The sequence below is a fragment of the Poecilia reticulata genome, chromosome 10 (assembly GCF_904066995.2).
Source record: "Poecilia reticulata chromosome 10, P_reticulata-male-v2, whole genome shotgun sequence".
NCBI classification, from domain to species: Eukaryota; Metazoa; Chordata; class Actinopteri; order Cyprinodontiformes; family Poeciliidae; genus Poecilia; species Poecilia reticulata.
The window spans coordinates 7,251,283-7,269,793 of record NC_088839.1 but is presented as its reverse complement, the minus strand read 5'-3'; the positions used below and the strand labels follow the sequence as shown (position 1 = coordinate 7,269,793).

General features: G+C 39.7%; 1 protein-coding gene across 2 annotated transcripts; it reads left to right on the top strand.

The window, feature by feature from the left end:
• smad5 (SMAD family member 5) lies at window positions 1-17,500 on the top strand. Of its 2 annotated transcripts, none has more exons than XM_008419811.3 (7): window positions 1-287; window positions 5,687-6,568; window positions 11,829-12,140; window positions 14,450-14,539; window positions 15,470-15,691; window positions 15,768-16,024; window positions 16,118-17,500. In XM_008419811.3, exons 2-7 carry the CDS (start codon window positions 6,166-6,168, stop codon window positions 16,259-16,261), a joined length of 1,428 nt encoding a protein of 475 aa, XP_008418033.1. In that variant the 5' UTR covers window positions 1-287; window positions 5,687-6,165; the 3' UTR covers window positions 16,262-17,500. The 2 variants fall into 2 exon arrangements, with proteins under 2 accessions (XP_008418033.1, XP_008418032.1); XM_008419810.3 differs by lacking the exon at window positions 1-287 and adding an exon at window positions 662-817.
• Window positions 17,501-18,511: the final 1,011 nt, after the last annotated feature.

The window sequence follows — 18,511 nt, the reverse complement described above, 5'->3', positions numbered from 1 at the left end:
GTGGCGGATCCACAAATACCGCACTATATTCGGAGACTGAATGGAGAGTCCGCATTCCTAACAGTACAGTCCGTGAGAAGAGTTTCGTCTGCGAAAACGGGAGCGAATCTGGAGGAGCTAGTTGGATTAATTAAAATTAAACGGATTAGCAACGCGGGAATTGTTGAAGTCTCGAGCAACTGACAACAAAGGGTAACAATACAACAAACCACAGCGCTCCAGACTGAGTGGAGCCAGCAACTTGTGAGCGAGAGAGAGAGACGTTCCCCAGCCTCAGCACGACCACCGTAAGACTTCACATACAACACGGAAACACACAAAAATAAACACTACGCTTATATTATTGTTGCTTTCTTTCTTACACGTTACGCAGATATTGCGTTTGGAACTATTTTTGCCCTTATTTTTGCATAAATAAGGTTGGAGGGAAAACGTTTTAACTTAGAGCGCCCTGGATCATGCGCAAGATGGATCGAGTAAATCTTATTTTAAACATGTCTCTGGACGTCGTATTTTTAGCACAATAAAATATGTTTGATGCAGTTAATATGACTGGACTGGAGATTTGTCAAGTCTCCAGCCCAGTTCATTCTAGTTCTCGCTAGAGTGAGAACTATTTTTTTTCTTTTGGTGGCGGCGGAGGGATATGCGTTTGTTTCCAGTCTAGTTGTCTCCTGGATCTGTAGGACACGGCGTGAGGAGTCGGAGAGAAGGGTCGGTAGAAGCGAAGTGTAATTTACAAGTAGAAAAGTTGGGAGTTTGGATTGAAATATTTTCAAGAACGACCATATTTATGGAACCTTGACTCCGTACGAAGGTATGTAGCTAAACCCCAGTTTTGCCATTGCGGCAAACGAGTAAAAGTAAAATGTAGAGAGCGTCATCGGTGCGGTGTCCGTAGGCTCGCTGCTCTGTCCCACTGAGGAGGGCTAGGCTAACGGCTAGCACACATTAGCCTTGCGTCACTTATTAGAAGTTTTAAAAGTTTCTGGAAAGAAGCTGACGGTGAAAGACAAAAGCAGCTTATGCTACACGTCAGGAGTAAAACATACTTTTTAAATTAATTGTCGTTTTAAAGAGAAAATATAACTCTTAAACTTTATTCTAAGTAGATAAGCTTACTTTTTGTGAAGCGTTTGACATTAACTTTATGCTAAACAAGTTCTGTTAACGAGAGCTAGGCTAGTTAGCTTATCCCCAAGGGGAATTCTCATAGTAACTCTCAATACAGCTTTGAAGTTTATATATATATATATATAAAATATATATACATATATTAAAATATATGTACTGTGTTGTAGTTGTGTAAAGTTCGAGCAGCACATTAGGCTTATCTTACTACAATTTTAAGGTTTGTGCAACATTAGATGAGCCTGATTCCTGTCTGTCTCTGGGTGGAAAAGCGGAGGGTGCTCTCTCCTAAACCGACCCGTTGTTCCGTGTTGTCATTCCCTCTACTTTACATTTGAACATTTCAGACATTCTAAAGCAAAACAGAGCATTAATGAGCCTGTAAGTGTTTCTTTTCCCCTCCAGTTTTTGTTGAAGCTTGTAGAGTTTTTGCAGCAGTTCTGTAAGGAGCTTGTAGTGCGGCCTTATCTTTTATAAATCTGAGATAATTTGCTTTCTACTGCCTCTGCTTGGCCACTTCGCCGACTTCTTGGCTTGAGTTCTTGTGTTGTCGAGGTTTCTGTACACGCTGTTTTTAGAACTGCTAATCATGTGACTATAACAAAATTAATAAATATATATATATATAGCTTGTACCTTCTTGCTCAGAAATTCCTGATGATCTCTGCAAGGCCATGAATCATCTAGTGTGGTGGTTTCAGTGAATCAGAAGATGAGTATTGTATTCTCCTCCCAGCCATGTGTTTCAGAAAGTGTCCATGAAAATGTGTTTAAGTCTGATTTGATCTCCGCCTTTGATAGTTGAAACGTGATAAGCTATCACTGAGCAGCGTAAACTTGAAAAAGATTAGCAATAGAGATGTGCTGATCAGTCTTCTCCTCCTTGCCGACACTGATTTCTTTATTTCTTTTTTTTTTTTTTAAGTCTGATGGGGATAATGGATTTAAAATCCAACAACAAATGAATGAGTTAAATTCCCCAGATACTGTGACTCCCAACATGTAGCATCAAAATCACTAGCAGTGCACCGATCCCATGGCTAGGCCTGTCACGATAACAAATTTTGCTGGACGGTTAATTGTCTAAAAAATTATTGCGATTAACGATAATATTGTTTCAAGACCTTTTGACACTGATTTAATGGAAATGACTAATGGTGCATGTGATTTCCTGCCATAGATGCACACTTTATTTTCAAAACACATAACACTGGAACTGATGAACTAAAACAAAACAACCAAAACTAAAATGGATTCTCAGTCTCCATTAACAAAAAACGTACTTGAATAAAAACTAAGCAACATGAAGCCAAAGTGGAAATAAATACTGCATTCAACCAAAAGAGTGCAGATATGAAGTCTGTATACTATATTGCCCTTCAGTAATCACGAGATTTAAATGGAGAAAACGAGCACATTCCACTACCTAATGCAGTAGTTCACACCACCATTTTTTGCCCCCATTTTCCCCTTACGACAATCTTAGATCGTTGGCCGATCTAAGATTGTCGCTGGTGATTTCGTAACCGATCATCCTGTAGTGTGATTTAGATCGTCGTGGCCGCTCCGATCTAAATCAGGGGTTTTCCCCGACTGGGAGCTTAACGCTGAATGTGACAGGTAGCCAATCAGAGAGCGCGGATTCTCCTCCGTGCTTTCTGAGGGGAAATTACGTAGGGGAATCCCAAACAGCTGACACGGCCAACCCGAAGTCCAGCGGACATTGGAGATATGTGGAAACGACATTAACATTTATTTAACATTTCGTGCAAAGAATATAGAAATGATAAGGAGAGGAGTTGGAGCCAAATTGCTACTGCAGTTGATAAACCCGGTAACTTTTCAGCTGTTCATTGTTAACGTGACATAAATAGGTTATAATGATTTTTATTCAGTCAGGACCTTACGCTGACTCTAGCCACATGCATCACAGGTAGATTCTAGTAAAGCATTGATCAATGCCTGATTTTAAAAGTAGTTAACTGGACTTGTAACCATTATTTTGTGCCTATGTGGCTGGACACCACACGACACGACGAACCCGATCGAACCGTTATACCTAGGATTTCTGTCGGCTAATGTGTCTCAGGTTTTGAAAATGGGCCGACAACTCGTGTAGTGTGCGCTGGACATTACACTAAGGAAATGAGGAAGGGAGGGGAGGGTCAGTGGACAGCACCGGAGCTGAGCCTTTTTTCATTCAGTGTCAAGAGAAAGAAAAAAGGCAGGAAGAGACGATAATTAAAATGAGGTCAATAGGTTTAATTTATCGTGCGATTAATTGATTTATCGTTTATCGCGACAAGCCTACCCATGGCTAAACGGAACTGGCCGATTTTTTTTCTTGTACCGTAGGTCGCCATTCTGCTGTTTTTTTATATATGCCCTAAACTAATTACTGAAGTTGAACCAATCAGATTTCTGTTTGTCTTTATGTTCTGATTCTGATTTTGACCAGTTTAGAAAGTTAAATTAGCCTTCGTGGTGTTGAAAAGGTAAAGTAAAAATGGAATAAATTAAGTTTTAAAATGCAAAGCCAATGGGTAAATGTAAATTTTAGTTTTAAATCAAATGATGCCTACTAATTTATCAAAGTGTGTGTCTAACCTTTATGTGACTGAGACACCAAAGTACATGCCATTGGTTGACGAGTTCATAGACTGCAAATGTTGGGACTTTTGACATACTCGACAAATAAAACAAAGCAAAAACAGTTTTTCATATTTCAATCTACTAATTTGCAATCACAGCCGATGAAGGATATTTTTAGTTCTTTTTCTCTGAGCCATTGGTGCATTTCTAATCAGCAACTTTTTCCTGATAGTTGCAAATTGATATTTTTGGTGTTCATGTCTAAAACATATTCAGTTTCCTCTACATGTTATTGATTTTAGCGCACCGACAGGGCAAAATGTAATTTTTAAAAATACAAATGTTAAAACTACATTTATAGCCTGTATTTGCACACTTATGCTAACCATAATCAGAGTTTGAAAGGAATTTAAATGTAAAACATTAAAATTCACTTTATATTGAAAAGCCTCCAGTCTGGTTGTGAAGCTGGCTGCTGTGCGCTGCTCTGCTTTCAGGAGTGAAGTTAAATAGAGACAGTCTGAAGTAGCGGGAGAGAAAAAGCGAAAGAAAGCTACCTGAGGAAGGTTAAGTTGAATCCATTTTTAGTTCAAACTTGTACAGTTGACCCTAATGTTAACGTATGTTGCATTACTTTAAAACAAAATATTTCGATGCATGGAGTCAAATTATGGAATAATTTAGATGAGGATTTAAAAAAAAGTCCTACTTTAAACCAAATTAAAATACTTTAAAATAAAAAAAGATTGTCTCATACTCTTAGTTAATGAGGAGAATGATGTAGTGTTTGTAAGTTATGTTCTTGATTTTTATATAAGCAGCCATGAAAACGGGATTAATTTGTAATTATAGAGGAGGCAGGTTTTTATAAGGCTTTCCTTGTTCCTGCTCCCTTTTACTCATGTAGAAGAATTGTTACAAGACAATGTTTTTGTTCATTGATGATTAAATGTTTTGTTGAGTGAATAAATTTTTGATTGATTTTGAACAACAGTAAGGTAGCCAACTAATATAGTTTGGCCATAATGCTTAATGTTTCCGATATATTTTGAAGGCTCCTTCAAAATGTTTTTTAAGCTGGTGTCACCAGTTTAAAAAAAAATCTTAGCAGAAATCCTGATATGCATAAAGTCTTTGATTACTTTTTATTAAAAAAAATTCACCCTTTTTTGACTTTATGTACAGCATGACTGTTTGTCATCATTGCTAAGTGACGATTAGCAACTTTTAAGTCTAAAGCTCCCAGGTCTGATCTCGTCAGTGTCTGTTGAACATCTGCCTGCTGAGGAAACGCCAAACAAAATCCAGAACATTTTGGGTCCGATAACGTCTGCGCTTCCCTTTTGTGTCCTCCTTCCTGCGGCTCCCCCCTTCGCTTTCATGTGCGCGTAGAACAATGAGCGGTGGGAGTGGGCGCACCGCTGTCGGACAGCTGTGGTCCGGGAGGGAGAGACCGGGCAGAGATGAGATGGAGGAGGAAACGGCCCTCGTGGTCACATCCTTTTTCCACCGACCTAGTTTCACAACCACCCAAACCCCCCCACACCAAACAGCTGCTTGTGCAGCCGGAGGCGACATGTGTTTGACCCTGGTCCGGTCGATCTGAACGATGCAGAGCGAAGGCCGATGTATCTGAGCGGAGCTTAGGAAAGCCGAGGTTGCAGAGATTTTTGGCTACATGTGTTTTGTTTGTTTTGACTTTTAGTGCCTCCGATAACGGACAATAATACAAGTAGAATACACTACAGCAAGTAAGCAAGCACATCAGATCGACAAAGTGCTTAATTTTGATCCGTTAGATGACGCTGTTCTGGTGTGTTTCACCAAATATTCAAGAACAGAATTCCTCGATTTTTACAGATCAATAAGACATTCTTATTTATCTCAGTGATTTCACGTGGTCAGTGAATCCCTAAAAATAGTTTTTGTATGTTTTTTTTTTTTTTTTCTCTCGTGTTTGCAGGAGCGCAGCAGATTAAAACCCCAGCGCTGCGCCGTGCAGGAAGGCGGTGGCTTCCAGAGGAGCCGGCAGCAATCCGAGCGATGTCGACTTTCTTGTAGAGCGCGTGTCAGACGTTCGCCGGTGAGACCTGCAGCCGCGTCCCGATCCCAGCACACGCACGCCCCCCCCCCTCTCTCCTACAGCCCTCTCTTTCCATCGTCGGCGGTGACCCTTCTCCGAACAGCTTGCTTGGAGGGCCCTTCCTGACCAGGAGCAGCTGCGTCCTGCTTGCTGACTCCCGTTCCTCCCTTGCTTCCTGTCCTTGGTCGGACAAGGCTGAAACCTCCTCTCCGTTCACCCCACCCATCATCTGTGCTTACATTCACACCCTCACACGCTCGGGCGCTCTTTTAGAGTTCGTTTTGGACTTTTTATTTTTTTTTCCTCCCCCCTAAAACCCTGGACTGACCGACAATCCCAACAGTCTCACAGCCGGCAGCATGACCTCCATGTCCAGCCTGTTCTCCTTCACCAGCCCGGCGGTCAAGCGGCTGCTTGGCTGGAAGCAGGGCGACGAGGAGGAGAAGTGGGCCGAGAAGGCGGTGGACGCGCTGGTGAAGAAGCTGAAGAAGAAGAAGGGCGCCATGGAGGACCTGGAGAAGGCGCTGAGCTGTCCTGGTCAGCCCAGCAAATGCGTCACCATCCCAAGATCACTGGACGGTCGTCTCCAGGTTTCGCACAGGAAGGGCCTCCCCCACGTCATCTACTGCAGGGTGTGGCGCTGGCCGGACCTGCAGTCGCACCACGAGCTCAAGCCACTGGAGGTGTGCGAGTATCCGTTCGGCTCCAAGCAGAAGGAGGTCTGCATCAACCCATATCACTACAAGCGAGTAGAGAGCCCCGGTAAGTGCTACTGGTCCGACTGGTTTTGGTTTTCTGCTATTAAACTCACACGGTTCACACAGCTGATTAAAAACGAGCGGATTTCATTTGGGTGTTTTGGAAAGTGCTTGATTTCTGTATAAAGTCCTTGAAAGTATTTGTTATTCAAACTGCACAGTTTGGTAATAAAGTGCAATCTCTAACATATGATTAAAAGTCTAAATTTGTAAGGCGTCATTTACAGTTGAAACCAGATATTTAAAGATAATGAGTTATTTTTATTGCTGTCAGAAGTTAAATCAGACTAAACTTTTCTTGTTTTGTCAGTTAGAATCACAAAAATTATTTCGATTTGCTAAATGCTAGAAAACTTAACGAGTACATTACTTATTGTCAGTAGGGCGTTTAGGAGACATTTTTCATTCTCCTTCTTCCTCCTTTAGAAGATTTAATGAATAATAGTAACATTTGATAAGTTAATTGAAACTGTCTTTAGTTCATTTGTATTTTTTAAAATCTCTTAAGTGGTTCTGGAAAAGTTTAAAAACTTACCTTGAAAATGCTATAAAAAAAAAAAAGTATTTGAATTTCACCATGGGTTTCATCATTGAGTTTCGTCTGATTTGGGTTTAAAAGCTACTCTATTTGAACAACAAGTAATCTTTTTTTTTTTTCCTAGCCGTCCTGCCATTAATTGACCTTCAATTATTTATATTTTGAACCAAAGCGACGTCACATTTAGTGTGAAAGCACACAATGGAGAGGGTTTTACTCTCCATTTTGCCATTCTAAAACAATGGCAGAATCATCACAAAGTCATGACTTAATTTTATTGATCCCAAATACAGTTCCAGCTGCACAGCATCCAAACCTAGAGGGAATAATTGTCCAGAATTTTTTTTTCCTGCCAGAAATAAGATTTTTATTTTTATTTTTTTAAAGAAAAAATCAGAATGAAAGTAACAGCTATTCCCAACATGCTGCCACCTTGAGAGAATGTAAGCCTCATTCCCACAAAGCTGCCAACCACAACATCAGGAGAATATGTGATTGTAATACTGATTCTTAAAATTGCTGTAATGAAATTAGGATATCTCTTCTGATTGTTTCTGTCTGTTGAGCATGCTCTCCAACTGGCCAAATGCTTTATAAATATGCATGGCCATTAATATGTCCTGATTCCACTATTGCACATATTGATATTACTATTTGGATTGGAACCGGATCCGTTGTGCAGCTCGTCTTCAAACTTATGCTGATCCAGCATATTTTGTGAGTGACAAATGCTGAAAGGCCTGACGTGTTAAACGGCACCAACTGTATTTTTTTCACACTTTCATCAGCTGAGGGTTCACTCTGCTTTTCCCTGTTGCAGTCTGAATGAACCAGACATGCCTGAACATGTAAAAAAAACAAACTTCTTTTCAGATAACTTCTTGGATTTCTGCGCTTCCGCCGATTTCATTTCACAAAGCTGCTCTGTTACTGAAAACGGTTAACTTTAATGGGGCAGTGTGATGTAAAATTTACTTTTTTGAGTTCTACATCACGTTGTAATGTAATTACCTAATCAAAAACATACCTGGGGTGTTGGTTTGAGAAATCCTTTAATCTCCATGGCAACCATTACATTTAGGTGGACCTAGCTCTGCCTTTGAGGACGAAGCTCTTCCTCAGAGCTGCAGTTTCCAAGCTTCCACCTCACAAAGTAACCCTAAGCATCGACTCCCCCACTCAGCTCCTTCAGACTAGCCAGCAGCTATTGGCAAACACCTGGTGGAACATCTGCTGAGCTCATTATCCGAGCTACTGGTAAAAATGTTGTTGAAGGGTTAAGAGAGCCATGTTGTGATGACTTCCTTAAGGTGGAGTTTCAGAATGAACAGTAGTTTTTAAAGAGACGGAGGCCCAATTTTCAGGCGTTAAATCAGGGAGTCAAGTCATATTTTATATATACAGCATTTTTTAGAACAGAGGGTTCCATAGCTACTTGATTGTGTTGTAAAAAGGCACTATGTGCCTGGAAAACACTTAACACTGCCCCTTTAAAATCTTTTCAATCTTGTCTGAACTAAAAATGTTCTTTACTCCTTGTGATCATCACAAAACATGGCACCTGGGACTGACATTTTAATCTTATGCCTGGCCTGATTTCTATTTCATTTCATGAATTTATATATTTAATAAATAGTTAGCAGAGCTGATGTAGGGGTCTAAATTGAGCTCATTTGTTGTATTTTGACAAAATTACATAAAAAAAATTGTACATTACTAAAAAAAAAAAAAATCATTAATCATTCTGAATATTTTAAAAGATTTAGGCTTTAAAAGTGAAAACAAATCTAGCCCTTTAAATGATTTTTATAGCTCGGTCTGTCATAACACATTTTACTGGATGATAAATTGTCCCAGAATGTATTGCATTAAGCAATAATGTCTTTTTGAGACCATTTCAACTAATATAATGATGAACGGCATAATAATGCATGTACCCACTCTCGAAACTTTATTTTCCAAAGAACATTTAACACTGGAACTGGAAGACATTTTAAATATCCAAAATGAATAAACAAAGCAGCTGAAGCAATGATAAATGTACTATGAAGTCTCAAAAAAGAAAAGTTTGACTATTTTGGTCAAACATGTAAAAAACAAACTTTCTTTCAAATGGTTCAGAAAGTTCAATCAGGAATTATAAATAAAATGTAAAATAAATAAGCATAAAGTATGATGTCACTCAGACCACAAAGCATAGAATTAGACTGAATAGATCTGCCCTTACGGATCGGTCACAGTGTCACAACACCTGATCTAGAATTTGTCTGTCGGGATACCTCTAGTCGGTATCTTTAAGTATTTATCGTTTTATTTCCAGCCACATCAACCAGCAGTTTTACACACATACACAACGTATTTTACTCAAGTTATTCTACTCTAATTGCTGCTTCACACCTTGTGTGTGTCTAAATATGCACATCTGCGAGTGTACTTTCTGACATTCATCTTCTTTCCAAAAAGAGTTTGCCACAGTTTGTAAAACAATCTGAAATGAGAAATTGTTAGCAGAAATGACTATAGCCAGTGTGTCATATTTTGTCCCGTTTAAATTAAACAGATAATTATTCCTTATACAGCACGGCAGTTTGAGCTGCTGCAAGTTAATTAAAAAATAATCTTTATTTTAGAGCTACAGAAAGGCCAGCAGGACCAAGTTTTTTCTGTCTTGGATGAACAGATTTATTTTTTTTTTCCTAGAAATTGCCAGTCTTTGCATTCTCATACAGTAGCGTCGTGTTTAGATGCCGCTGTCCACCGTTTGACAACCCTAACCCAGTTAAACAGTAAGCGGATGAAATATGTCACTTTTGCAGCTATTGCTAACATCAATATGACTGTGACCATAAATGCAATTAAAAAGATTTCCTGCACTTGCATCCACACATTAACGGCAGTGTTTGTAATCAAGGCGATCGATAAACACACACGGTAATCTTCTGAATTATTACCCTACCATAATGTCGTAATTTCATTTTTACAGCAGACATAATGATTTAGATTTTTTTTATTTTTTTTTATTTTTATTCATTTTTAATAAATGAATGATGAACGGTTCTCTGAGTCATGCCAGATCCCTTAGAGCTCGGAACACTGAGGAGCTGGTAAACAAATCCACAAAGGTCAGCAGGCTGTCATCGTGCAGGCCTGTTCAACCCGCCTCTTCCATTTCACAGAAAATCAATATCACTAGCTCTAGGAGTCTTATTAGATTATATGCCTCAGGCACTCCAGATTGGGTGTGGCATCAGAGAGCGGCTTTCTAAGCGCACAAACCACTCGGGCAAAACTCCCAGCACTTTCCCTGCACAAACCTCCCCGCTCATCTCCTAATGTCATTCACACACCCCATAAACGCAGTGAAGGATGACCCCGACAGCACGGCCGTTCTGACACTGGGCTTGCCTGAGATCGTCAGCTCTTTATTGACTGGTTCGAGGATGTGGATCACATGTCGGTCAGGAGACGCTGCACATTTGCAGCATATCAACAAAGGCTTTCAGAAGCTTTCAAACGATGAGGGAGAGAGAGGATCTTTCAGCTCTTTATGATTAATCACTGCGTAAGCTTCATTAAGAAACCTGGGGTGTCTGCGCATCCTTAAGTCTTGAAGTAATGTATGTAAAATTAAGGTCATAAATTCAAATTAGCCTGAAATACGTTAATCACAGGTCTTAAATTTTGTCGAGACAGGGCTATTTAATCTTATTCTGTGTAGCTTTTTTTTTTGTGGGACTTTACTTTCATGCAAAACTTTGAGTTGTGAACAGATATTTCGGTGCGTTCTGCAACTCGAGACAAGAATGCCAGCTACTAGTTAGCAACAGTAGCTGCTAATATACCCATTTAATAGATATTAATATACCGTATTTTCCGCACTATAAGGCGCACCTAAAAACCTTCAATGTCCTCAAAAGCCGACAGTGCGCCTTATAATCCGGTGCTCCTTATATATGGACCATTATTGAGCCACAACAGGTCTAGCAACTACGGTAAGCAGCCGCCGACTTCATTTTCCCCCGTAGAAGTGCGCGGTTCATGCTGGGATAGTTGTCAGAACGCTGGTTTGTTAATAAAGTTTGATAATGCATTTAAAGCCAGAGGGGTGGGGGAGGAGAGACGGAGGCTGCGGCGGCAGCGTGTCCGTTGGTCTGTGTTACCCAGAAAGCGGTTGGGCACAATATCGCAACACCGTGAGTGAAACGACGACTGAGGCAGACTACTATATAAAGTACTCTGGGACCACTTCTTTACAAATGTGGATGTGTACGAGTACGGAACAAATTGGCAACCCAAACTGAAGCGTCTATTCTATGCACCTTATAATCAGGTGTGCCTTATAGTGCGGAAAATGCGGTACCCTTGTTTGCTAGCGTTATGTTAAATTAAAAATCTGTGGAATGTGCCATCTGTTTTATCCAGGTGATCATCAGAATAATCAATACATTACTAAAAATAATGGTTTCAGTCTTGACGGATATGTTTCTTTTATTTCTCTTGGCGTAATTTTAGCTTCAGTGCTTTTTGTATTTTCTATATTAGTAATTGGCTAATGTTTTAATAATTGAGTCGTTTAGAGTGACAAGTCTTTAGGAATCTTAAATATCTTCATGTTTTGTAGTCGGATGCGTAAATATTTAGCCTAGCCACATGATATTTTACAGATCTGCGTTTCCTGTGTTAAACTAATGTTCCCGTCTGGACGTCTTTGCTCTCCACCATCCAGTTCTTCCACCGGTGCTGGTACCGAGGCACAGCGAGTTCAACCCGCAGCACAGCTTGCTCGTACAGTTTCGCAACCTCACCCACAACGAGCCGCACATGCCCCTGAACGCCACCTTCCCAGACTCCTTCCCGCAGCCACACAGTGGCGGCGGCGGCAACAGCAACGGAGGCGGCGGTGGAGGTGGAGGAGGAGGAGGCGGCGGCTCTTTCCCCATTTCTCCCAATTCCCCCTACCCTTCTTCTCCAGCCAGCAGCGGTACCTACCCCAACTCTCCTGCCAGCTCGGGGCCCTCTAGTCCATTCCAACTCCCAGGTACGCCAAGCTCACTCACGTGCCCGGCCCCGGGAAATACGCCAGGCTGTTCTTCCTGAGCCGCTTCTGTTGTTACGCAAGCAGCAAAAAGCGAGGATTCGCAAACGCGTGTGTCAGAGGAGCTCAGATGATTTTATGTACATATAAAAAAATCTGTTTAGTGGAGTTAAAAGGAGACAGAATCTGTAATAAATGTTTGTGTGTACCAGTGGTATCTAGGATTGTTAAGAAAATTCTTTAAAAATATTAATTTGGGTCAGAATTGGCACAAATAAAGTCGTTTTCATTTTCCCAAATTAGCTCAGAGGTTCAAATTGCAGCGCTGCAGATGCTACTGAACTGTCATGGCCGACCAGAAACTGCACCAGGCTCCCCCTGCTGGTTGCTGCTGTCCATTGTTTTGAGTATCAGGTGTTTAACTTGGAATCGGCTTCAATTGTAAAAGTATTATATTGTGACACATTTTCTTACTACTTTGTCATTCTGAGCTCCATTTAATTTAGCGCCTTGCTTTCAGGTTATTTTCCAGCTACAACCATGGTTACGGCTGGGCTATAAATCTATTGCAGCAATTAATCAAATTTTTGGTTTTCGAAGATTTAATATTAGAAAAATTAAGACTTTTGGGGGACCAGCGGGCTCCCACAGTTCAGAGTGACGTCAGCAAGCCCAGGGCGGCCCTTTTTGTTTAAGTGTTTTTCACAGCCTCCATTTATTTGGACTTTGAATTCAGATCAACTACGATGAAGAACTAGGCCCAGGCCAAGATTTATAATTTTTATAACGAGAATAAAGTCATCATATTACCACAGCAATGATAAAATTTGTAATGATGCATAAAACGGCTGCCACATTACCAGAAAGATTTTGTAAAATATAAAAACGTCATATCACCAGAAAAAAATTGTAATAAGTGGTGATATTACCAGATAAGTCATAATGGCATGAAAAACATTCATCATATTACCAGAAAAAAATTGTAAAATGACAGTTGAAATAATACAAAATGGTCATATTCCCAGAAAAGTTGTCATACAGAAAACAGTCGTAGTATTACCAGGAAAAAGTTGCAGCAGTACAAAAGATGTCATATTACAAAGCAAATTGTAATGGTGCTAAAAATAAAAAATCCAGTTGTAATATTAAAACTACTCCACAAAATGTAGCAAAAAAGTAAAACCCTTTTTTGCTATAAAAATGACTATTTTGTCATGTTGAGCATATTGTGACGTTATGCGTTTATCCGTTTTATAAATGAAGAAATCCTGAATATTTTAACGCATCAGCAGGAAATTATCAGTAGTTGGATTTGAAAATTATCGCACAAATGACAGTCTATTTTAAAGAAAGAACTACACCAACTGATCTGCTTACGTCAGTTTGCTCCATCAAAGATCTTTTCTCATTAAAACGACTTTTTTTCTCGTAATTTAACATGCTCTTCTGGTAAAATTTGGTCTTTATTTTGCTGCTATTACATTATTCTTATAATTAAACGAGCATTCTAGTAACCTGTTCCTAATAGTTTGTCGTTCAACACACAGAAGGGACGACTGAAATAAGACATTTTTTGAAACTATTTTGTCATTTGTAATAAAAAAAAAAAGGAAATCAAGGAAAGAAAATTATTAAAATCAGATCTGATACAAAAAAAAAACCAACCTGATTTTAGTTTTAAGCCACATCACTCTTTCCGTGGTATTTTGCAGCTTTTTGCAAATCTCTTACCAAATGAGTTTACCAGTTAGATCCAAATCAAACCATGTCTTAATGGGAACAAAGGAAATGCCAGCAAAGCTCTGTCTGCCAGACCGGGGGCATCTGCCTGCAGCAAAGGCACCAAGTATGGCCATCAGGAAGCCTTTATCCTCCTCCATTTACCTGCTGAAATGTTGCTGCATATTTAGCTGGAGAGAAAAAAAACACTGAATTGTTTGGATTTTTAAAAAAAAAATTATTTTTTTTTTATCGGTGGCTGTTACAGTGAAAAGTCCAGTCCAGATATGCTGCAGGAAGTCGAGTAGGGACAGATTTTAATTTTAGAATATAAACTTGTTTGGTGTTGTAGTTCATATTTCTCTCCATTTCTTCCCTTCTCCTGTAAGGACTCAAACGCCTCGTTGCTCTTTGTCGGGAATGGGTTAGCATGTGGTTCAGAAGTGAGGCGTACGTGTAATCTGACACCGTTTCCGGGGTACAGATCCTGTGATGATTGTCTGGGGAGATGTGTGTGTGTGTGTGTGTGAGACCATTTGCCAGCAGCAGCAACAACTGGTCTCATCCATTGCTAACTGCTCTTCATGTCTCAGCTGACACCCCGCCCCCGGCATACATGCCCCCGGAGGAGCAGCTGGGCCAGGACAGCCAGTCCATGGAAACGAGTAGCAGCATACCTAGAGGTGGGAACTGCACACAATATCTGGAGAGTTAAAAAATTGAATAAAAAGATGCAGATGCATTTCGGTAAACCTGAAATATTATAGAAAAGTTATGTTAGTAAATCTTTTGAAAATACATTTATTGCATCCAGATTGATTTATGACCAGAAAGTCATATTACCAGAATGACTTTCTTGTAGACATTGTTTGCTGGATATTCAAGGGTAGTGATCTTGTTGCTCCAACGCCTGAATGAGACGCCAACATCTCCTCTGATGGCTGGTAGATGATGATGCTAGTGCCACGGCTGAATTATGAATATATCTCATTTAACTGTTTGCATCGATCGCATCCATTATTTTTAATGACTTTATCGTGTGAACAAACATCCCCCAATCCAGCTAGAGATTGGTGATGTTGCCAATACACTTAAGAATTGACCAGACCACACCTTGTGAATCTCACCCCAGCTCTTGAATTGACTCTGCTTCACAATCAATCTTTCTGTGTTTGTTCTGCTGTTTTTTCCCTCCTCCACTTGTTTTCCTTCCTCTCAACGTTCCTTTAATTAATATGCATGTTCATTGATCTAGTGTAGCTTTATGCTTTACAGAAACACTGAATTTAGTGAAATAAGCATTTGAAAATTATGCAGGTCTGGCAGTTTTTATCCATCATACTAAAAGGCTTGTATTACTTCCTACTCTGCGTTTAAGAGAATGAGCTTGTATCTGCCTTTTTTTATTATTTTTATTTAGTTCTTACTACATTTGAGAAACAGTAGTGTTTCAGGAAATAAAATTAAAAAAAACGGCGTTTGTTAGATCTGCCAGATTGATCTCTGTGACTTTCTCCAAGTCAAAATTGCTTTGATTTTGTGATAATCTTCAAAGATTTTCGCGGTTCGTTTCACTAAAAGCTAAAAGGTATCTCGACCCGCTCCGCTTCCAGATGTGCAGCCGGTGGAGTACGAGGAGCCGAGCCACTGGTGCTCCATCGTCTACTATGAGCTCAACAACCGCGTCGGCGAGGCCTACCACGCTTCGTCAACCAGCGTGCTGGTGGACGGCTTCACCGACCCGTCAAACAACAAGAACCGCTTCTGCCTCGGACTGCTGTCCAACGTCAACCGCAATTCCACCATCGAAAACACCCGCAGGCACATCGGCAAAGGTACGGCGGCGAAGGGAAGGACGTAGCATGTGTTGCTGCCGTTTTGCAGTCGCTGACATTTTGTGCGTTTGCGCAGGGGTGCACCTGTACTACGTGGGAGGGGAAGTGTACGCCGAGTGCCTCAGCGACACCAGCATTTTCGTCCAGAGTCGCAACTGTAACTTCCACCACGGCTTCCATCCCACCACCGTGTGCAAGATCCCGAGCGGGTGCAGCCTGAAGATCTTCAATAACCAGGAGTTCGCTCAGCTACTGGCCCAGTCGGTGAACCATGGCTTCGAGGCCGTCTACGAGCTCACCAAGATGTGCACCATCAGGATGAGCTTTGTCAAGGTGACGAGTCGCACGCTTTTACTTTGAAACGGTTCGCAGCAGCAACAGAAGTGATGAGTTACCTTTCTGCTGGTGTGTTTTTAAATTTCTCAGGGCTGGGGAGCAGAGTACCACCGACAGGATGTCACCAGCACCCCCTGCTGGATCGAGGTGCACCTGCACGGACCTCTGCAGTGGTTGGATAAAGTGCTGACACAGATGGGTTCACCTCTCAACCCCATCTCCTCTGTGTCCTAATAACAGACTTCTGGGAGATTTAGAAGACCTTTTTACCTTTCTGGTTTCTTTTATAATTTTTTCTCCTTTTTGATTTTTGTTTTTTATTCCCCTTTTTACATTGATTTGTAATTTAAAGCTGTCTTAATGGCTGAACTGTTTACACTTGCCTTGGGAAGGGATATAAAGCTCTCACAGGAAATTCATCAACAGTTTCAGTCAGAATCCATTTCATTTACATATATAAAAAAAAACAATATTGCAAGAAAACACTGGGAGACAGCAGATTGAAGTTACACTAACATGGACACACTACTGCTCGACAATGCCGCAGCATGGAACAATCTAGGGCTGAATCTGTCAAACGATAGACGTTTGTTACATTGCCTTTTTTTTTTTTTTTACTTTATTTGTAGTTTGTAATTAAGCAGAGAACAGTTTCACTGCTCTGCTTCGTCTGCCGGAGAATTTGAAAATCTATGAAACGCTTTTCTTACATTGTCTGTCAGTTATTTCAGTTAAGAAATGGACACAGTTATGTTTACCATTAGAGTCTGATATAACAAATGCTTTTTTTATAGTCTCTACTGCTAGAAATGAACACTGAGCTACTGCTTTTAACAAAGTTCTGTATGCCAATGTGATAGTTTTTTTTTTTTTTGTTTGTTTTTTGATATGGGAGATCACTGAACAAGTTTAACATGCCATAAGCTAACATTTTTAATGTTACATCTGTTGCCATAGAGGTAGGTATTGTGAAACCACAACATGAGCACCACCGTTATTGAGGCTTGTTTGTACTCTCAAGTTTAAGTAAGAGTGGCTGTATTTTCCAGACTCACTGTATTAACAATATTGTGCACTCATAGATTTTTTTTTTTTTTAATTTTTTTTTTTGTGGAGGCATATTAAATTTTGGCTTGGGTACCAAGGCATTATGTTAATTCACTTTATTAGCTCCATGAAATAAAAAAAAGGGTATTTGTTAATGGTTTTGTTTCTGTACTCGAGTCAGGTTTAATTTCCTTAAGTGTGTATTAACACTATATGGGTGGGGTTTTTCATTTATTTTTTTAAACCACCTCCGTACTTTGTTTCTAAACCCTACAGACGTTGTCATGACGGAGCCATAAAAATTAAAAGATAACCTATGTGACGCCGAAACACTGAGTACATAATGCTGAAGGCTTTTGTTTGCTGTGATCTAACCTACAAATACAGCGTCCTTATTGGTCAATAAAGGAGTGTATTTGCAGTGTATTCTAGAGCATATGCTGTTTGGGTGACCAAACTATGGTTAATAAAGTTACTAGAAGCAGCAAGGGAAAATTTGAGGATGTTTAAAACTCAGGAAAGAAGGCAAATATGGAAATTGAAATAAGTGTTACATTTTGAAATTTACCAATAATGAGTAACCCTAAACTAACCAGAATAAAAAATCTGATTTAAAATGTTACAATACTCTCAATCTTAAGTAAATAAAGCTAAGAGTAAATGTGATTCAAAGGTAAAGTCCTTAAAGTAGATGCTTGATTCAACATTGAACATTGGTAACAAATGACTAATACAATTGTCAGTAGGAGAATATTGTAATATTTCAATTAAAGGGGAAATCCTGCACTGGTTATATTTCACCTAAACTTCTGCCCATTATTTATATTTATATATATATATATTTTTAAAAACTTAACATCATTGAATTCTATTAAACTGTAATGGAATTTACTGTAAAAGTCTGGAAGGTTGATGCAACATATCTTTAATTTATTTTGGTTCTAAGCCGTTCAGTGATTTATAAATAGAAATATTTTAAACTATTCTCTGAGCAACAGGGGCTACACTGAAGAGACTGCTGCAGTAATCCTCCTCATGTTTGAGTTTCTCCAGATCTTGCTGCGACATTAGTCCTTCCATTGTAGAAATGATCTTCAGTTTATATAAGGCTGACTTTGTAACTGTCTTTATGTGGCTCTGAAGGTTTAGGTCTGATCAGTAGTTTCTGGCTATAATAACTGAAACTGCAGACTGATTGTTCCTCTTTAAGGCAAAAATATAAGTTTCGTTTCTGTCCAGCACTTCCATGCATTGATTTTTTTCTACAAGTCTACTGAACAATTGAATAGATTTGTGGTGACTTGGTGACATAATGTACAGCTGTGTGTCATATGCATAGCTATTTAAACTAATCTTTTTATTTTATTAGCTTAATTTTTTAAATGTTTGTTTGGTGCCTAGTGGTGTCAGTGCAGAATTAGATGCTTTTTGCTTATC